General features: G+C 34.5%; 1 protein-coding gene across 1 annotated transcript; it reads right to left on the bottom strand.

The window, feature by feature from the left end:
• Positions 1–57: 57 nt before the first annotated feature.
• On the bottom strand, positions 58–10,102 carry LOC148619439 (uncharacterized). Its single transcript, XM_088579316.1, has 6 exons — positions 10,039–10,102; positions 7,240–7,371; positions 6,492–6,881; positions 5,182–5,238; positions 4,789–4,858; positions 58–1,113 (listed from the first exon to the last, which is right to left on the bottom strand). The coding sequence occupies exons 3-6, from the start codon at positions 6,766–6,768 to the stop codon at positions 642–644; spliced, it is 876 nt and encodes a 291-aa protein (XP_088435442.1). The 5' UTR covers positions 6,769–6,881; positions 7,240–7,371; positions 10,039–10,102; the 3' UTR covers positions 58–641.
• Positions 10,103–23,500: the final 13,398 nt, after the last annotated feature.

The raw sequence follows: 23,500 nt of genomic DNA, 5'->3' as shown, positions 1-23,500 counted from the left end.
GAAAACGGAACAAACATGCGTATAGAATGTAAATATAAATATATCTTTATTGGAACAATGACACCGTTGAATAAATTTACACAAATAATTGAAGATGTTTCTGAAAACTACTATATTTCTTTGTGTTTGTTAACCGTTTGGAATATTAAACATTCAAAGTTATTATTCAGTAGTTTTAAATATTCTGCATACGACATTTTTTTTATTATACTCACAGTGCACCAGTAAAATATTTGTATTTAAGAAACCCCCCCCCCAAAAAAAAAAGCGAACAGTTGACCTTTTTTAATACACATATTAAGGTATACATGATATGAATTAAGTATAGAATACATAAAATTTAATACGTTCTAGCAAGTCATCTATTAGTACAAGCACAAAAACTAGGTAAAATATGAGTTGTGTATGCTTTCTTATTGATAATTAATATTGAACTATTCACCTTTAAGTTTTCATCAAACCAAAAATAAAAAATCCGGCCGTGGAACTCAAGATACAGTTATTTTAGTTCAATTATATGTAACTTGTTAAATCCAATTTTAAATGCAAGAACTAAGTTACATCGCCCATAAAAAGGCTATCTTCTCCTTCAATCATAGTTCCATTATGTTTGCTGTCATACAAAATGATCGTATCGATTTTCATTTTGACTTTTTCGTATGAATAGTCGAATCATACAGAGTGTCCCCAGAACGCGAGTAAACATTAGCATCCTTATTTTTGTGGTAATTTTGACCAGAAACTGCGTATTCTGTGTCCGTAATGGTGTAGGTGTTGTCGGTGTTCTCCATCGGTTGGGCCAATTCATACTGACATTGTTTTTCAAGTACAAAATAATCATCGGTATGGTCAGTGGTATTTTTAACGTTTTGCTTATTTTCTACGGAAGCCGGTATATTTTTATCGTTAATTTGATATGGTTCTGGAAAGGCATAGTCATAATTGACTTTCTTTAAGTTATCGCTATTTTCGCCTTTATCGTTGTTATAACATATCACATCGTATGACGCATGTTCATTGGAGTTTTCAGAGAAAGCAACATTTTGATGTCCAATATAATGGTCTGTATGTTGTTCCGTCTCTTTTTGGATATTTCTACTCTTATTTCTTTTCCTAAAGTAGAATCATAAGATGAAGTTTTTATGCGTTTCAAAATCTTAACTGACGAAATCAGACAATTAATATTACAAGATTCTACAATAGTTAACGATATTACTTATTCAGCAACCGCTCCAGAAATTACGGTTTAAACCGCCTTATCAAAACATTGTTCATTCACAAAGAGTTCGTTATAATGACATATTCTTATTCATGAATTTTGAGTAGTCATTTATTTCATTACTTAATATAAAATAATTTGTTCAATAAACATCACAAGAGAGGAAATTATTTTTTTTCTGTTTTACAGTTCCTTTAGAATAATAATCTATTAAGATGTGTATGCACTTAAAAAATAAAGGGGGGGGGTTCTGTTCATTTGCAAATCATCATTGCTTTGGAGCAAATACAACTAAACCACGACTGAGTTAAAATGAAATAGAAATACTGTGAATTACCTCACAAAGGAATATTCCCGCCCCAAATGATAGAGTTAAATAGTTATCAAGGAACCACGATTCCAGCAAAAATTGAAAGAATGTAATGCAGGGACAACGACCAAACAAGGAAAACAATAACACACAAGAAAAGAACATAAAATAACCAAAAATAATACATACAAATAACAAAAGTAAATGAACAACTCTGACTCCACTAAAAACTGGGAGCATGGACCAGGTGCACCGGTAAGCTTTTCTTTACCTAGTTGCTCATAAAATGTCAAGTTCAGGGTAACGAAAGATAAAATGAAATCTCTGACGCGTTGAACAAGTCAGTTTTCACGGTGAAGATTGATACAACATAACGATCCACGAGTTCATGATGACGATCATAACATTTCTGTAGTGATGACTTCAATCTTTTAGCAACATAACCCTGCTCCAGAAGCTTATTTTAAGAAGGGTAGCTCGAAACAAAAAGTCTGCATAATTACCGCAAGTACTGACATAACGTATGATTTGTGATTTGAAAACTCCATACCTAGGTGCTGAAAGGATGTTGCCACAGATGAAAACAAAGTCCCTTGAGCGGTTTAGTAGAAGTTATCCTGATGAAGTTTTAACACAAAAAAAAAGTTGAATTGTCGGCATGACATGGGTTGTGTCCTTATTTGATGATTTGTGATGTACCATAGTTCAAAAACCCGCTTGAGAAGAATTTGGATTGATATGGCATACGATTAGAACATAACTTATTGTAGGTTTAAACTGGTCTAGAGCTTACATATCAGGTAACTGCTAATAGTCAGTTTTCTTTATATCTGTCTAACAAATGACTCAGACCTTTGTTTAGGTGTATTTAATTGTGAAATTGTGATTACGCCAAAGTACTTTACTCCCGCCTAATTTTTTTTGCGCTTGTCGTAAGTCCGATACATCTTGCCTCTGTATGTCCTGTTTCGTTTTCAGTTGTAGTTTATTTTTATGTTGTCGGAGTATACAAGTCAGCGCTATTTCGAATATAATATTGTTTATAGGGCCAGTTGCCCTACGGTGTGAGGGTCTCCTTGTCGGTTATTGAAGACCCTTGGGTGGCCTTGAGCTGACATTTTCAGCATATCCATTGTCTTTGCAATAAATGAACAATAGATAGTTCGATTTCGCTATCTATTGACTTGCTCGTTACAGATTTATTTTTTTATGTAGCATATTCATGCTAACGGTTTTACCTCCAATAATTTGTTCAAAAGCGACAAGTTAAAAACAATGGTAAAAGGTTGTTTACTTGCTTGCTTGTTCAACGTGCGAGCAGCAATATTTCAGCTATATTCAGACGATGAACAAGAAATGGATGATAGAATGAACATGAAATGATGATGCAATGATAAAAACAGGATGGGACACAAGGATAATAAAGTCGACAAATATTGATTGCCACTCGAAAAAAGGGGGAATTGGTAAGGTCGGGCAATTTAGCCTCCTGTGGCGGAGCGTAAAGTTTCTTACTCCTATCGAATACCACAGCAGGGTTCTTTAACGTGCGAGGAACTGACATCTTTCCCAACACGGTGCACCACAATGGTTTATGGTCAGGTTTTCCATATTATAGCCTGACAACCCCAGCATATAACACGCCCGGGGTAGCCCATTCCATCACCTGGGGCACACATCCCAGTTGCTCTGTGGGCAGAGCGCCTAGCCCCTGGCTAGGTTTCTGAGCACTATTTAGGCGCCTCTTACGATAAGCTTAGCGCTGCTGCAGGCCTATTTTTTTGACACCCGGACCTGCACGGGGCGTAAAAGTTTGTAAAACTTCCCTCTGCCAATCTGTCATTTAATCACAATGTGCATAATTTATGTTTAAATTCACAAGAGTCATTTTAGGACTTCTTAAGTATGGTTTTTGTTTCTAAGAAGAGTATGAGTAGTTGGGACATATACCTCCAATTTGATTTTGCACGTTCTAGTATCCATTTATAAACATGTTATTAAGACAAATATTGAGACAAAATGCATAAATTGCATTTTTGTCTTGCAAAGATCGTGTTAAGTTTGATTTAAACCTAGCAGGTTAACCAGAGTAAACTAACATTATTAAAACTATGACATTTTGGATAGGTCAGACGGTTAAAATATCAGAAATGTCTATATGCTTCTTTTTTTATTTCTGCCTGGGATAGTGATGACAAACATACATGTATATTTTGAAAACTGTCATGTCATTTGTTAAGTTGTATTAAAATCAATTGTTATCAAGTTGTTATGTTTGAGGATAATAATTTACTTAAATATCATAAACAAAAGGTTATTATATTTTTCATTCATCAACGCGCTGTCTGGTAACTGGTCAAGGGAAACTTAACACGACAGTGGTGATTTTTTTCTCGGAAGTTGTCATAAACGCAGGTACTTGTTTCACTTAAAATATGCTATCTCTTGACAGGTCTAGGAAGACTGATAACGTAATGCATGACTTCATTCGTTGCTTCCTCGTTCGATAGTTTTGGTTATGAGTACTTCTTGTATACAACTAATAATTTGATTATGATCTTCCTACATATTTGATGCTGCTGGTGATGAGAGGCTACTCCTTGAAACACGTATACAGCATATAGAAATTTACAATATATAAAACTGGTATATATTTATTTTGGCATCCTAGATTTATTAACTGTTAAATTACCCTCCTTAATTAGAACAACTTAAGGGGGTTAATTTGGATTGATTGTACCGAATAAGTGGTGGGAATCATATGTGGAGTCTCAAAACTTTGAAAAATTATTGATAAACAAAAGACCCTTATTATCTTAATTGACGCATAATTTTCATATAGAATTTCTGCTATTGAAAATTCAAGTAGTATAATAAACACACTGTTCTTTACAATAGCTTGCAATTTATCTTACTTTGAAAAGTCAATGACGTTATGTACATATTATAAATGAGACAAATAAGAGGTTAGATTTTTTGTCCAGTACAAAAACAATTAATATGTTTCCAGTTAAAGAGAGATAAATCAAAATATTTGAGGCGATTAATGTAGCATAATGTCCATTGAAGTTCATTGTTCTATTAAATGCATTTAAAACAAATTATTGTTCGTAAGTATAGAGTGTTTGTCTTTTTTGAAACATGATATTGCACATGATATAAGATACTGCTTACCTCCTAATATGTCGATGAAGAATTATAGTTCAACAATGATGAGACTTTGTTACCCTAGGTAACTATGATCTTTTGTTTTTCTTACCTTATGACTATAAACGTTACTATTGCTAAGGTAATGCCTATTACTGCTATCGATGCTCCAATAGCCGCACCTAGTTTCATAATGTATACAATATAAACAATTAAAAATCTTACATTTGAGTTGACGAAATTACTCTGTTTTGCAAATTAAGTGGTGTCTTTTACAAAGCAGTACATTAACTTTTGACATGTTTATAGAACGTAGGCTCGGTTTTATCAGAAACAATTTATTTTGAACTTTGAATTTTCATACGAAACTCAAATTCAGTATATTTTCAAAACTTTTGATTGCTGATTGATGGACATTTCTGTATCTCTAACCATTCTTAAATCACATGACCAGCATCGCTAAAATCATTTAATAATAGTCTTTGAAAACAGTTCTTCAAATTACCTATCGCATCTTCTGTGGATAATGAATTGTCAGACGATATTGATGTTGTTGTCGTATCTGAAAATATCACATAGTCATCATTATCACATTCATAGCTTGGTCATGATCTTTCCGACTTTTTCTACCAATTTTTTACTTTATTTACACAAAAACTACTAGTAATTTAAATTTCATAACTTATTCAAGATAGTGTTTTGATGCTGTCAACAATAGATCCTCAAGACATTATTAGAAAACGGTAATTGCATTTGCAACAAACACCCTGATTATCTCAGGACATACCTATGCAAGTGAAACGAATGTGCACTTCATTTACCCTGAAGCATTCAGAAAACGTTTTCAATTCGTCGGGCAAGTTCGATATACACCGGCAGTCAGGCGTCGTAGCAGTGTAAATTGGGACGTTTGATCTGTTAAGATAATCAGGCTTTGTACAATAATTTACGATACCATTATCAGGAATTCGAACACATACGTCTTGTATGTTTGTATGTTTTAAGGAAATTACTTAAATAATTATAGGATTGTTTATTGACTTTACAGAATAATCTGGTTCCCTGGTCATTATCATTAGCGACCCTAGGATCTAAAAAATATAGACTATATGTCACCAGCGATAGATATACACAATATACATGTATGAGTAAACTGCCGCTTATGAAATAAAATTTAAAAAAAAAACAAAGATGAAATTATCTAAATTAACTGAACTATTGTGCATTTGTATCGGAAGATGATATAAGTAATTAGATAAAAATATTTAAACGTATTTTGTATTTAATTTTGAATATTAGAACGTATAAAGTAAATAAAATAACGTCATATTCGCTCAGCCAATCAAAAGACAGAAGACGTCACTAGTGACCCGGGGTTATATTTGAGAGAAACTTGTTGAACGAAAATATTACCCGGGCTTCCAGGTTATTTTTGAGAGCTACTGAATATGGTCACAATTGTCGAGAAATGCAGTTATAAGGAGCTGAATGTTTTGAATGTTCTCTCATCAGTAATTGGTCACAACTTTGCAATTTATGATTAACAAATTTATATTCCTTTTATCATGTAGATGGTATCAATTTGCTGGAAACATACACTTTAGAATAAAAAGCAATTTGAAATTATAATGTCGACGTAAATGAAAAAAAATGTGCACTTTTTCCAAATTCAGGTAAAATATACTGTAACTATTTTTGATCGTTTAATGATTCTTGAAACTGTTTTAACAACACTTGTAGGAAAAATAAAAATTTCATAACGCATAGCTAACATAATTTTCATATTATTATTATGTTTAAGACTGTTACACATACCATTACACGAATAATGAATGAAATTAAAGTCATCCACTGCTATAATGCCGTTGAAGCTTGTATTACCGCGGGATACACTTAAACTAATCTCACGGATTGTCTTTCCCGAAAACGGAACTTTTATTTCTTCCCATGTTGTAGTACTGTAGTTTTCGGATAACGTTGTAAGTTTATCTTGTCCACCGTACACATCTAATTCATGCAAGGTGTCAGTTTTAAAAATCCAGAACGAAACGCACGGTATATTTCGTGAATATTTTTCAACGATCATTTTCATTGTGGCTTCATCACCATTTATAGAATTGTTTTGGCGTATATAAGCAAAATGGCCACTTTTATTTGTCGCTGAAATCAATGAAAAGAATCCAAGAAAACCTTTAAAATCCTCATCTGAATTTGATAATAAAATATTAAGTTTATTTTCAAATATCAAATTTGTCAAAATGCATACATGGGAAAAACACCATTTTGTTATGATGTTGAGATTCAAGAATACAATATACGTCACGTCAGCATGAATTTACAAACAAAAAGAATAATATGCAACGGAAGTAATATCATGGAAATAACGACTTATCAAGCAGTACAGGCTTATTAAAATTACCTGTTGTTCTTAAAATGTTTTGTTTTCACCCTCTTGTACTTCCTTATTGCTTTAAAAAACCTAGTATGTATGTTTAATAAAGGACCTGGTGTATAATTCTTTAATATCTAACGTTTTGAGAATTAGTATATCACGCCTATTTACCTGGCTGCGAATGATCTGAATATAGCAGTTTTGACAGTCTCCGACGTCTCCTCCACCACAATCGCGATGCATTGGTTCCATTTCTTTTAAACCCACACCATTTACTTCCACTGTCAAACGTGCAATATTTAACTATAAATATACATGAACATTGTATAGCCAAAACGGAACTAAATATGGGGTACCGATATTTGTTTAGTATTTTGGACAAAATTTATATCATTTTACTAAAAAACAATGGAATTATCTTCCAACTACAAAACACGACGAGGCAGAAATTAAAATTAATGCCTAATCTTTCTACAAAAATATCATTTGGAGCTATATATATATATACTTACGAGGAAGTATCACTCGGTTAACGGAAGCTATATTTTTATATAGTTCCCTCCGCGGGTCTCGAACTCGTACCGCTGTGACATCTATGGCAACACCGCCTGCGCAAAGTCCAGCGCCCTATTCTACTCGACCAGCTAGGCTATATAAAATGTAGCTTTCATATTATATAGCTTTATATATTTGCGAAAGCTATATTTTGCAGGCAATGTTGCCATAGATGTCACAGCGGTACAAGTTCGAGTCCCGCGGAGGGAACGATCGAAAATTTGCTTCTCGCAAATTTGACGGTTCTAACATCGTTGGGAATTTTTTTAAGTAGGCCAGTGAGTGCCAAGGCTACATCAGTTTTCAAAGACCCCGATGTAGCAAAAACATTTTCTACTATACATGACAAATATGTTGTCGTACCAGCAGATAAAGCCCAAAACAACATTGTTTTTGTCTGCAAAACGTTTTATATCCAATGTTTATTATCAGAGGTAGGCGTAGAAAATAATAGCAGTGATAAGACCTATACTGCTACCACTCTCTCCAAAGAAGAGATTGTGAAAAACCATAAATCTGTGCTATCCTCTTTTGGTCTCTCTACCAAGGACGATGATTGTGATTTACCGTCTATGTACTGGATTCCTAAACTTCACAAGAATCCATACAAACAACGTTTCATAGCTGGATCTGCAAAATGTACCACCAAACCTCTTTCAAAACTTTTAACTTCTATACTCACAACTGTCAAAGAGGGTCTGCAGTCCTACCACAACACTTGTTACTCCCGTAGTGGTATTAATTCAATGTGGATCCTAAAAAATTCGAAAGATCTTTTGGAGACAATCAGTTCAAGACTTATCTGAATATAATAGCATTGAAACCTATGATTTTTCAACACTGTATACTTCTATTCCCCATACTCAGTTAAAATCCCGACTTAAAAACATTATACATCGTTGTTTTTCCAAAAAAGATGGTACACCGAGATACAAATATATAGTTCTTGGTAGAGATTCCTCATACATTTTAAGAAATAATTCCAAATCATCTTCAACAAACGGTCGGCATTCCAATGGGAACTAATTGTGCTCCTTTACTTGCTGACCTATTCCTTCACTCTTACGACCCTGTGCAGGTCCTGGTGTTAAAAGAATAGGCCTGCAGCAGCGCTAAGCTTGTCGTATAAGGCGACTAAATAGTGCTCAGAAACCTAGCCGGGGACTAGGCGCTCCGCCTACAGAGCAACTGGGATGTGTGCAACAGGTGGTGGAATGGGGTTCCCCTGGCGTGTTACATGCTGGGGTTGTCAGGCTATAATACGGAAAACCTGACTGCAAATCATAGTTGTGCACCGTGTTGGGAAAGATGCCACGTTCCTCGCACGTTAAAGAACCCTGCTGTGGTATTCGATAGGAGTAGGAACCTTTGCGCTCCGCCACAGGAGGCTTAATTGCCCTACCTAAACCATCCCCCCTTTTTCCAGGGCCAAACAAAATTTGTCGACCCTATTATCCTTGTGACCCATCCTTTTTTTTTCCGTTTCATGTTATTTTATCATCCATTTCATGTTCATTGTCTGAATATAGCTGCTGAAATATTGCTGCTCGGACGTTAAACCCCAACAAAGAAAGAAAGAAAGAAAGAATATCCTTGGCTAGATCCTTTAATCTCAGTTTCCGCTATATAGATGACGTATTATCTTTACACAATCCTAATTTCGGGGATTTGATACATCGCATCTACCCAAAAGAACTTGAGATAAAGGATACTACAGACACTGTGAAGTCAGCCTCATATTTTGACCTACACTTAGAAATCGATGGTAAAGGAAAACTATTGACCAAACTTTACGACGAACGTGATTACTTTTCATTCAGAATTGTCAAATGTCCTTTCATCTGTGGCATCAACCCTTCAGTACCTGCGTATGGAGTGTTCATATCACAACTCATACGTGATGCCAGAACTTGCCGAATCTACGCAGACTTTTTGTATCGCGCTAGAACTCTAACAAATAGGCTTCTGGAACAGGGTTGTGTTGCTACAAGATTGAAGTCATCACTACAAAATTTCATGGTCATCATCATGAACTCGTGGATCGTTATGGTGTATGCATCTGCACCATGAAAACTGATTTATTCAACGAGTCATAGTTTTCCTTTCCTCGCTTGTCTACCCCGGACTTGACTTTTCATGAGCAACTCGGCGGGTGTTTCTAGAAAAGCAGAGGACGCTTACCCTACCGGTGCACCTTGTCCATGCTCCCAGTTTTTAGTTGAGTCCGAGTTGCTCATTTGCTTTTGTTACTTTGTATGTATGATTTTAATTACTTTATGTTCTTTGTTGTACATGTCTGTTTTCCATGTCTGATCTTTGTGTCTGGATTACATTCTTTTGATTACCGCTATAACATTGGTTCCCTTGATTACTCTCTTAAAAATTAAGAATTAAGAACTTTAATACTGTCATTACAGGAGAGGGTAGTGATGTTCTCATTGATCCTGAGCTTCTCGTCACATTTTACTACACTATCTGAAAAAAAATATGTACTAAATTTGTCATTTGCATGCAAAAAATGGAATTAAAATTAAAATTAATTTTGTATTGAATATTTCAGAATAGATGTTTTTATAGAAAACATATCGGCTCCTAAATATGATTGCCCTTTGGGTGAAAAAATTCGCTATTTTGTGGTTATAGCTTTTAACTTGAAAACCATAGAGAGAATCGTTCAATAAATAAAAAAACACCATGTAGCCATATGTCGACCGCCGCAACAAAAAGTAAAAAAGTCCCATAACTCCTGTAAAAATTGTAGAATCAAATTCGCGGCGCAATATGATCTACAACATATTGTGACTAACAATCCTACAAAATTCGAATAAATCCGCTGAGCGGTATTCAAGGAGTTGCGTCCACAAAGTATTCCTATAGTGCAGTATGTAAAAAAACAACAAAGTCCCATTACTCCTGTTAAATTCCTTGAATCAAATTCGCGGCGCAATATGATCTACAACATATTGTGACTAACAATCCTACAAAGTTCGAATAAAATCCGCTGAGCGGTATTCAAGGAGTTGCGTTCACAAAGTATACCTATAGTGCAGTATGTAAAAAAACAACAAAGTCCCATAACTCCTGTTAAATTCGTTGAATAAAAATTGCAGCGCAATATGATCAACTACATATTGCGAATAACTATCCAAGATAACTCGAACAAAATCCGTTCAGCGGTATCTAAGGAGTTGGGCCCACAATGTGTTCCTATAGTGTAGCATATACATATTCCACATAACTGCTGTTAACTTTGTTGAATCGAGCCCCGTGCAGGTCCGGGTGTTAAAAGAATAGGCTTGCAGCAGCACTAAGCGTGTCGTAAAAGGGGACTAAATAGTGCTCAGGAACCTAGCCGGGGGCTAGGCGCTCTGCCTACAGAGCAACTGGGATGTGTGCCCCAGGTGGTGGAATGGGGTACCCCTGGCATGTTACATGGTGGAGTTTTCAGGCTATAATACGGAAAAACCTGACCGCAAACCATAGTGGTGCACCGTGTTGGGAAAGATGTCACGTTCCTCGCACGTTAAAGAACCCTGCTTTGGTATTCGACAATCCTTCTTCTGCTTTGATGCCTGTATAATTTTTAACACAGAGAATAGTATGTAAAACTCATTCTTAAACTTACTTTAAGACAATGATAGCAATTACTCTAACCATAATACATATAACCAAAGCTGTAACATCTATAGCCAGTCTATGTTGTCTTAAAAGAAATAATTTTATTCATTAAAAGTAAAAAGGTAGTTGAAACAACCACAATATCAGACAGGAAAGACAAAAACACTTAACATCTTATTAATTATTCGTCAAACTACAAAAACATTGATATGAATAGCTTAACCTCATCTTTTACATACATGTGAGTTTGATAAATTTTCAATATTCAAATGCAATGGAGGATCCCATTAGTTATTTTATTGGATGTTTATATTAAGCAGTTACATGTTTTAAGTAAATTAATGGTGAAGAATGATAAAAGATTTTTTATCTGTTGATGACGGTTTATCTGTAATAGCCAAAGTCGTTGGCACACCTGTGAAAATATAAATATTGGGTAGGCATTGAAATTGCAACGAGCACCGTGAGTTTCACTGTACTCGAAATTTCATTTTAATCTCAAGAGCAGTTCAAGCAATATTTTCATATTGGTACATTTTACAGCAGATAAAGGGATATTAGATTTCAACGATGTATTTCATTTATTACAAACAGATAGAAACATTATTGTAGGAAAATTTATGTTTTGCTGTTATATCTTGTATTTTGGGTCTATTTCCCCCTATTTTATTACTTCTTTGATAAAAAAATAAGGAAATGCAATAAAAAGTGCTAAATGTTTTAACAAAATGACAAATTGACTTACCTAAACAAAAAAAGTCCACGTGCACATTTTTATGAAAGAAACAATCAGGTTTTTCTCTGAACACCTCTCTGTAGTTAATAAACAGCGTTGTCTATCGATATTGCATTGAAGAAATGTTTCACCAATACTCTTATAAGTTCCCACGCATGTAATTACATCGGGGTCAAATTTTAAAGTAACATTTTCAGGATCTGCACATGTATCAATATCACTTTCATCTTTTATTGAAGCACACGTTACTTCTACTTGTGTTACTTCTGTTAAAAAGAATAACAATTGTGCAATTGATCATCTTCGATTACATTTTTAGTGGTTACAAAAAGCAGTTTTTAAATATTAAAAAAGGTTAAATACAAAATATTTATGTCCATATATTTTGTGTACTTTATCACCTGAAATGTAAGTGCTAGAATAAAATAAAATATATGGCTGTTTTAAACTTTCAGCATCAGCGTAATGATAAATTGATACAAACAATGGAAGAAATCAAGACAACTGATATTTTAGCGGAAATCAGAAGAATGTAATCCAGGGACTAAGACCAGACATGAAAAATAGACATACACAACAAAGAACATAAATTAACTAAAATAATACATACAAAGTAACAAAAAAGAATGAGCAACTGGGACTCCACTAAAAGCTGGGAGCATGGACCAGGTGCACCGGTAGGGTAAGCTTGCCGATTAAGTCAAGTCCGCGATAAACAAAAGAGGAACGGAAAACTATGACATGTTGAACAAATCATGTTTCGTGGTGCAGATGGATATACCGTAACGATGCACGAGTTCATGATGACCATAAAACTTCTGTAAGGATGAATTTAATCTTGAAGCAACATAACCCTGTTCCAGAAGCCTAATTGCAAGAAGTCCAGCGCCATATAAAAAGTTTGCGTAGTTACGGCAAGCTCTGACATAACGTATGAAAACTCCATATGCAGGTGTTGAAGTGATGATGCCAAAGATGAAAGGAAAGTTGACTGACAATTCTGAATGAAAAGTAATCACGTTCGTCGTTTGGTGAATAGTTTTCCTTTACCATCGATTTCTAAGTGTAGGTCGAGATATGAGGCTGACTTCACAGTGTCTGTAATATCTCAAGTTCTTTTTAGTAGATGATATGTATCAAATCACCGAAACTAGGATTGTTTGACAGGTCCGGGTGTCAAAAGAATAGGCCTGCAGCAGCGCTAAGCTTGTCGTAAAAGGCGACTAAATAGTGCTCAGAAACCCAGCCGGGGTCTAGGCGCTCTGTCCACAGAGCAATTGGGATGTGTGCCCCAGGTGGTGGAATGGGGTACCCTTGGCGTGTTATATGTTGGGGTTGTCAGGCTATAATACGGAAAACCTGACTGCAAACCATAGTGGTGCACCGTGTTGGGAAGGATGCCACGTTCCTGGTATTCGATAATAGTAGGAACCTTTGCGTTCCACCACAGGAGGCTAAATTGCCTAACCCTACCCATCCCCTCTTTTATCTTGTGGCAATCAAAATTTGTCGACCCCTTTTACCTTGTGTCCCATCCCTTTTTGCATTCATCGTTTCATGTTCATTTTATCATCCCTTTCATGTTCATCGCCTGCATATAGCTGAAATATTGCAGCTCGGGCTTTAAAGCGCAACCAACAAAACAAACAATCATGTGTAAACACCTGTTACTGTTGTTACGTCATTATGTGATGAATTGGTCTGATACATGTAAGCATACCGTGCTGAATTATTGTTCGTTGAAATGAAACGTACAGTATTTATATAGACAATCGAATGTGGTATTTCTTTTGGGTTGCAAAAGCTACTACTATTCTTGGCAAACAGATTTCACAATCTATGTAGGTTTTGCGGAAGTCGTAGTCGTTATTCATATTTATGTCAGTACAACGACTTTAAGTCTATTGTTTGATAAGCGTTATAGATAATTCCTGTATTACTTTTTTCAATGAATATGTTTAAGGTAAACAAAAATAAGATTACGAATAAAAACCTGGATGTGTGTGATCAGTGGGTGGTAAATAGTGTTGACTACCATGTCGCCTAAATCACCAAAAGGTTGACGCACTTTTTCTGCTAATCGTAGTCCAAGGTAGTGTGGATGATTTGTCAAAATTACAATCTTGTACGATACTTGTATGACATGTCAATTGATACTACACTTACATTTAACAGCCATTTAAAGAATGAGATGAATGGTAACTATGATACAAAATCTTTATATCTATCAACATAAAACGATGGGTTGTTTACATTGCAAAATCAGTAATTCCGGAAAAGCAAAGACAGTTACAAACCCTTTATCAATCTTAAACGATTAAGAAGTTAAAACGCTTAACAAACAATATGAAGCTTATCAAGTGATTGATTTGTAAGATATGCAAAATAGATATGCATGATAAAATAGAGCACGATTAAATACGAATATGAGCTTTCCCACATTTAAGTTTTTACACTTTCCCTACCGGTGCAGCTGGTCCATGCTCCCAGTTTTTAGTGGAGTCCGAGTTGCTCATTTAATTTTGTTACTTTGTATGTATGATTTTAGTTACTTTATGTTCTTTCTGTATGTCTGTTTTCCATGTCTGATCCTTGTCCCTGGATTACATTCTTTTGATTACCGCTATAACCTTGGTTCCCTTGATTACTCTTTCAGTACTTCGAGTGCTACCTAAGCAAACTGAACATTAAGTACCTTTACAGATCGTAAAACCCAAATTGATAGAGGAATTGTTCCCTGTCTGATATATTTTTTCTGTCGACGACACAGTTTGTTTTGTTATTGCATCGCTCCTCCACATACTGAATGGTCTCTTGTGAAATATCCTTCATATCATTGTCTGTGCATTTCGACGGGCCTCTGATGGATTTAACATATTCAATATTACGCATTGAGATTTGTCTTTGCATGATGTCGTATTGATGGAGAAAACTTCTGTGTTGAACGTTTTTTGATATATTGCAAAAAAAGTTTTTTTAGCCTTTTGCATTTAAAAAAGTATAAATGTCTGAACTCTAATCCTCACTTCGAAAATCATGTTCAAGATATTTACCCAAAATCATTTAAGTTAAATAAGCCTAGCATAAACTATACACATTTTCGTAATTTAGATATAACACTGAAAATGCAAGCTCCTTACACCAAATATAATTATAAAAAGAAACGATTTTGATTTTCCTAGTGTTGATTTTCCATTCTTAGACTTTTCCCTTCGGAACTGGTTAAAACACGTAAGTAAAACAGATGACATAAACTGCGACGTGACCTTCTCGTAATGTATACACTATACATTTTTCTATTAATGCTAGATTTTTAGACGTTTAAGAAATCGTTTTTTTATAATTAATGAGGAAACTTATTGTTATTTCATATTCTCTCCGCGACATAACACTTACGGATGATTAATTGTTTTGTTCTCATCATTCTGCACCCCCGCTAATTTGCACAAGCATGTTGCCGTGGATTTCACCACTGTCGGGGTGGCTTCGCTGCACCTTTAGCTATAATCTCTATAATAGCACTTGCAGGTTAAAAAAAATAAAATGGTGTTGCAGACTCATTTGTTTTGTGGATATATACTCTATACAACACATTTTTTCAAACAGAATCCGATGGATCAACTACCCCTAATAGATTTATTCGTAAAGGATACCATTTTCAAATAATTGTCTATTCTTTGAAACTTGTTTTCATAAGAAAACCCTAGTTGCAAACTTACGTAATTTCTAAGTCATTTTATTTAGTATTACACTACATCAAATATTACGTATGTAATATTTGATTTTACTACTTCAAATCCAGTTCACTGGAGTTGTAGTGACCGATTATTTCTAATGCCAGTAATTTCGATGAAACTCATTCTTTAGTATGTTCTGAGCTAGCTTTCAGTAACATCAAGCGCCATTTAATTGGATATCTCATTGTATCTATATCTTAAAAGTAGAGGTATTTCACGAGGAAGAATTAGATATATTACTGAGTAAATTTTATGGTGTGTTTATTTGTTGTTGCAGTTCATTTTGTACTTTACGGGGATGGTTGTATTCTTATAAAACTAGTTTCATCCAACCAATTCAAAACTGAATTATATACAATAAATTGATATAGACTTCAAACACTGATTATGATGGTTTTTTAACTATACTGTCTTTGAAATCCTACACTTTCAAAATTCGTAACTTTCAAAACGTTATAAAATCAACCATCTTCTTTCACAATACATTTCTGCCGTGACTTTTTAAACCATTTCAATACTTTTCGTTTCTGTTGGTTTTCGGCACTATGAACGTATTTAATGTTGTTTTAGGCGAGTGTCAAAAGACAGACGGAAACGCTAGGTTAGTAATGACGCAAAAATGTACCTACTTAAAGTCACAATTTGAAATGAAGTTGTGGATACATGAAGTAAATTTGATTCCGTACAGAGGTAAAATGTATGTTACGAATAATAAATAAGTGAACAATAGTCACATTCAAAAGGTAAACTGGAACTTATTATAAATGAAATACACATTAAACGCATAAAAATATAGAGAGTTAGACCCAAATGTTTTGCCTTATGGCCTCCGTCAGGGGCAAAAAAACATCTAAAGGAACTCTTACTTTACACTATATGAGCCACTTCATAATATATATCAATTTTATATCTAAAAGGTAGGATTCCGTACCGATCATAGAAACTACAAATTTTTCTCCCAATGACTGTAACTTATCTTGTTTTATCATCTGGGTCTAAATGCTTTTATCACATCGGAAACCCAGTAAAATATGTCAGTCTTGTTTTATGCAACACATTGCTAAAAGTAAAAAAATAATCGGCCGAGCAGAAAATAACATTTTATATTGGAACTACTCATTGCTTGCAATAGAGGTTATTTAGTAGACAGTTCTTATTCTAAGGAAGTTAACCGATATTGTTTTTAACATTCTTGTTCGGAAGGGATGACATAGATTAGTATGGCCCATTAAATTTGTATTTTGTAAAGAAATGACAACATAATAAAGACATGCAGACATGCATAACTTCCTGTGTGTTAAATCAAAACGAAAAACATAATTCGATAAACAGGTCTTAAATAGATTGAATAGAACTTGTTATTCACACTTTTCATCATGAGCCCGTTCCCTGTTTCCCGTTTTTCCTATGCCTACAAGAGCATTCAATTCAACAACCAAGGTGCATTTTTGAACATTTGTCTTCATAATACAAAACTATAATTTATACGTTCCCGAGAGAGACGTAAATGGCTGTATTATTAACTGGGTCCTGCATAGCATACTTAAGGGCAGAAAAAGCATCAATATCCGGTTTGAGGCATGTTAAATCGGGAGCTTAAAACATTTAAATGGCAGCTTCATTTTCATATTCTTGTAAATGCGATTAACGACATCAGTCTAGGATACATAAACTAGCTTCGATGATTAAATACAAATCAAATCTGAGTTTTTTCTAAGATAGGGATTGTCAAAATATGGCACCCGAAAGTTTACGAAAATTACGTAATCGATACCGGACTATTCGACGCAAAGACATTTCGGACCATGACAACCAACCCACAATTTCATACCAAAGCTGGACATTTTTGCCCATACATATTTCAGACCATGACGATAGGAGAATGTATAAGGACAATAAAAGTCGTATATCATTACACATTTTGCTAATTACAAAATTTATGACAGGATTTAGGCGTTTAGTTTTTTTCGGAAACGTTTAAGGTTCATCCTTCCCCGTATGATATCTGAAATGAACAGAAACCGATAAGTGTAGACCTTAAATATTATTTTTGTACTAATTAAAACAGCCATGGGAGTAAAATCATACAATAAAAAAAGGATAAAATGAATCTTGCCCATCTACATATGTAGTAATGGGTTATTTCAAAAAGTTGCATAGAATATGAGCTTGGCAACTCAAAATAAAGATTGGCTTAATGTTAAGGTATAACTATTTTTACTGAACATTCAACATTTGACATAGCCTTTATATGAAAGTAAATCGATGTAATTTTAGACAAAAATACAATGTCCAATTAAAAAGACCTTCCTAAGCCATTCATCCTTGTCCAGTAAGAAGGAAGTAAATAAGAAATATAAAATCGTGACTTTTAAAGGACGGAAATAATTTATTAGGGATTTTTGACAGTATTGTCCGTGTGCAGACGTAATTTAATTCGATTCGGCGATTATATTGAAGTTGAACACATAAAGTTGAAAACGATGTATTAAAATCAAGTTACCTATATAACACCAAACGTTCATACCATATGTATTAGAAGTTATGTTCTAGCAGCTTACATTTTATTTCGAACGTCTATTTAATACCCCGTATAGACATAAAATCTTAAACACCCCAATGTCTTGCTTGTAAAGCAAATTATAAGATAAATTAGGTGTTATGAGAAGCGTCTCATGTTTGATGATAAAAAAATCGACATACAAACCGTACAGTAAATGAATTATTAATTAGGTAATATTACGTAATCATTTGACACATTTATTACAGGTGAACAATATAACCGGGCGGCCGTAATCGAGAGAGGTTTTTTTTAGTTGAAATATGTATCTAAAACTGTGAAAAACCGGCCGATGTACGGATTAAAGGGTGGTCGTTCTATTGAAGACAACACACACATGTTTTAAGGCCGGGAATTTTAGAAACGGCCTGTTTGATGGGAAGACCGGTTTTCTGAAAGTACGGTTTGGAGAAGTTTCACTATATAACTAATGAAGGTCTAGATATAAGGATCACGTCATGAATTGGAAGTTCATATCCATTAAGGGACATGTAACCATAATCGAAAACGAATTTCTGCGTAATATCTTTTCTAAAGGTCCCCAGAACTGTGAACCACGATCGATCCATAAATTGGAATTATAACTTTAAAGTTCTTATGGATGCCGTGGAGGACTACGCAAGAAAATGGATAAGACATTGATTCTCTATCAGAGTGGTTAAAGGCCGTCAGGCCTTTAATTTTGAAACGGATGAAAGTTTCAAGTAGGTCAATGAGTGCCAATGCTACATCAGTTTTTAAAGACCCCGATGTAGCAAAAACATTGTCATCTATACATGGCAAATATGTTTCGAACCAGCAGACAAAGCCCAAAACAACATTGTTTTGTCTGTAAAACGTTGTACATCCAATGTTTATTATCAGAGATAGACATAGAGAGTAAAACCAGTGATAAGACCTATACTGCTATCACACTATCCAAAGAAGAGATTGTGGAAAACCATAAATCCGTGCTATCATCTTTTGGTCTCTCTACCAAAGATGATTGTAATTTACATGCTATATGCCGGATTCAACGTTACATAGCTGGATTTCTAAAATGTACCATCAAACCTCTTTCAAAACTTATACCCACAGCTGTCAAAGATGGTCTGCAGTCCTACCACAACACTTGTTACTACCGTAGTGGTATTGATTCAATGTGGATCCTGAAAAATTCAAAAGATCTTCCGGACACCATCAGTTCAAGACTTTTATCAAATTATAATAGCATTAAAACCTATGATTTTTCAACACTGTATACTTCTATTTCGCATACTCAGTTAAAATCCCGACTTAAACACATTAAACATCGTAGTTTTTTTTTTTCAAAAAAAGATGGTACACCTAGATACAAATATATAATTCTCGGTTCCTCACACTTTGTAAGAAAAAATTCCAGATCATCTTCCAAATATACAGAAGAAGGAATTTACAAAATGCGTGAATTTTAATCAATAACCTATTTGTCCAGTGTGGTGGACGCGTTTTTCAAAAAACGGTCGGCACTCCAATGGGAAGAAATTGTGCTCCTCTACTTGCTGACTTATTCGTTAACTCGTATGAGGCTGACTTAATAACTTATCTGATCCGAAAGAAAGAATATCGTTTAGCTATATCCTTTAATCTCAGTTTCTGCTACATAGATGACGTATTATCTTTAAACAATCCACATTTGGTTATTTGTTACATCGCATCTACCCCAAAGAACTTGAGACAAAATTACTACAGACACTGTGAAGTCATCCTCATATCTTGACCTACACTTAGAAATCGATGGTAAGGGATAACTATTGACCAAACTTTACGACAAACATGATGACTTTTCATTCAGAATTGGCATCTTTCCTTTCATCTGTGGCAACAACCCTTCAGCACCTGTTTATGGAGTTTTCATATCACAACTCATATCTTATGCCAGAGCTTGCTCTAAAACTACGCAGACTTTTTGTATCGCGTTAGACTTCTAACAACTACGCTTCTGGAACAGGGTTATGTTGTTACTAGATTGAAGTCATCACTACACAAGTTTTGATCGTCATCATGAACTAATGGATCGTTACGGTGTATCCATCTGCGCCATGAAAACTGATTTGTCCAACGTGTCATAGTTTCCTTTCCTTCTTCGACAACCCCGGACTTGACGTTTTATGGGCAACTCGGCTGGTGTTTCTAGAAGGCAGAGGACGCTTACCCTACCGGTGCACCTGGTCCATGCTCCCAGTTTTTAGTAGAGTCCGAGTTGCTCATTTTCTTCTGTTACTTTGTAAGTTTTATTTTAGATACTTTATGTTCTTTGTTGTGTATATCTATTTCCCATGTCCCTGGATAATATTCTTTTGATTACCGCCAGAACCTTGGTTCCCTTGATTACTCTTCTGCAACTTTTAAGTATAAGGTGAACACCAAAAAAAATAATTTTTTTGGTCTTTCAAGTGCAGCAACACTAATAAGGAGTCGCCAGACAGCCTAGACACTAACTCTGATGCCATCTATAGATCGAGCACCGTGCAGGTCCGGATGTCAAAAGAATAGGCCAGCAGCAGCTCTAAGCTTCTCATAAAAGGCGACTAAATAGCGCTCAGAACCTTAGCCGTCAGCTAGGACGCTCTGCCCACAGAACAACTGGGTTCTGTGCTCCATGTGGTGAAATGGGGTACCGCTGGCGTGTTACATGCTGGGGTTGTCAGGCTATAATACGGAAACCCCGACCGCAAACCATAGTGTCGCACTGTGTTTGGACAGATGCCATGTTCCTTGCACGTTAAAGAACCCTACTGTGGTATTCTCCTCGGAGTAGGAACCATAGGGCTACGCCACAGGAGTCTAAATTGCCCGACCCTACCCACCTCTCCCTATTTCTAGCGGCAATCAAAATTTGTCGACCCCATTACCCTTGTGTCCCATCCCATTTTTCATTTCATCATCATTTCATGTTAATTGTATCATCCACTGAATGTTCATCGCCTGAATATAGCTGAAAGATTGCTGCTCGGGCGTTAAACCCCAATACAAACAAACAATCTGAGAGAACTGAGAATGACAATTATTGCAGCATTAGATGGAAGAATAACTTGTAGACATAATGTACATGTGTTTGATACGAAAAATGTCAGCATGTTCAAATTGCCTAAAAGCTTTATTTTCTGTCATGCTTTCTGATATTATCTGAATCTATTCAAATTCAGACAACAAACACATTCGCAGATGGCATCCTTGTCTGTATTGAAAGTACAAATTTCTATTCATTTAAATATTGTTGGACTTTTCCGGTTTACTTATATAAACACTGACATTTGAGCTGGTATATATTTTCATTCGTAAACATGCTTTTATATGTAAATTTGATGTTTCATTTTTAAAATTTGCAATTTCATACATTTTTTTGAAAACATTCAAATGGTTCTGCATTACAACTTTTATTTTACACTTTTTTATCAAGTTGTTAAGATCACTTATTCCGAAGTGAAAGGATAGATGATTGTAGTATAAGTCATATGATCATAGTTTTTAGATTAAGCTATTTAGCAAAGTCCTGTATAAAGGGGCATGTGTGCAGATTTTAGAAAACACTTTATTCAAGTTAAATGTCTTCCATATTGAAGTATTTAAGAATTCAACGTTTTATGTTTGATATTTCATTTTAATTTCATGTGTTTCTCTTATTTTCTTTTTATAATATTTTAGATACAAAGTGATTGAAAAAGATTTTCATTTGAATGTACTGATTCACTCTAAAAGTTTCGGGAGAACGTATCCGACACAGACTTCTTGTGAAATCTTTTAATATATTTCATGCTAGAAGCATTTGAGAAGACAAATGGATGCGTCAGTTTGTTCGTGCTTTGGAGATATACGTATTTAATACTTGGGGGAGGATTTGTCTACATTTTCCATATGTTTTGTCTTAGTGGGTTTTATCTAATAAAACCTATGACAAAGTAACAAGGATTTCATAAAAAAAAACTTAAGATAACATTTCAATGTGTGTTTAATGAAATTATGAAAAGAAATGTGGGGGTCAGGACAAAAGAAATTATGCAATGAAATGGATAAAACCACAGGAGTTGAAAAATTTGACAAAATGGCTAAACATGAACAGCGAACATCCTTAAGAGCATTTTGATACTACTAATTATAATGATTATAATACCATGCTGCGTATGGCATGGCCTCTCCATTACTCCATTCGTGATCTGTAAAGTGTCTTGTAAAACGTGTTTTTAAAACACCTAAAATATATCATTTTTATTCTATCAAAATAATACAAAATGACAAATGTAAATATTAGTCAATAATTATAGAGACAAAAGCAAGACTTTCAGCAAATGTATGAAATGTTGGCGAATAAATCAGTTAGCTCAGAGAAGAGAGTGGGTCTTTCCTTATAAATGTTGTAAAAGACTGTCGAAAGTGATAAGAAATCCTCACCTTGATAAGGTCTTAAAGTTTTATGAATAAATTATGTATACTAGATTTAAAGATCAGATTATACATATATAACGTAGTAAAACAAAATTATCAAATTGTTGAGCGGTTGCTTTTCCATTTGTTTTCTTTTGTTTGTTTTGCTTTTGTTTTGTTTTGTTCTTTGTTTTTTGTTTTTTGTTTTCTTTGTTTTTTGTTTATTAATTTTTTCTTTTTTATCTTTTTGTTGTTTTTTACGCATTTCAGTTTGTGGTATGACATGGAAACAAGACAAGGCAATTATATAACACTGTAGAATTTCTTTTGAAAACATATTTGATGCAAGACAAAAACTGTCGAATTTGCTAGTAATTAAATCATTATTACCTATATGGGCTTTATTGTTTGCGCTAAATGTTCCTGATTTAGTTATTTCTGATATCAAAATTGACATTACAAACTTCATTTCTTTCTCACTAGAAATTGATACAAGACGGCTATTTATTTGTTCACACTTTTTTTGTGCCTCGCTATACTTCAATTGTTTGGAACCATTGCCGATCAAATAACAACTATATTCAAACCCATACCAGCCTTTTGGACATTCTTAAAAAAATAAACATTGTCATTAAATGTAAAGTGTGTAAATATCTTTTTGTTTTGTTGGATGCAAAGTATATTTACATACATTATGGTATTATTGAAATACCATTTGTATGGTGAAATCATAAATATCAAGACTATTTCCTTCAGCGACAATATGGAATAAACAAGTCCTACAGGCCATTGCATACATCGGCATATTTGTTATAAACATCCGTTCTAATGCTGTCTTGAAAG

This window comes from Perna viridis, chromosome 4 (genome assembly GCF_037379345.1).
Source record: "Perna viridis isolate PV_CMFRI_1.1 ecotype Kerala chromosome 4, ASM3737934v1, whole genome shotgun sequence".
NCBI classification, from domain to species: domain Eukaryota; kingdom Metazoa; phylum Mollusca; class Bivalvia; order Mytilida; family Mytilidae; genus Perna; species Perna viridis.
Note: the sequence above shows the minus strand (reverse complement) of the source record. Positions and strands in the feature narration are given on the sequence as shown.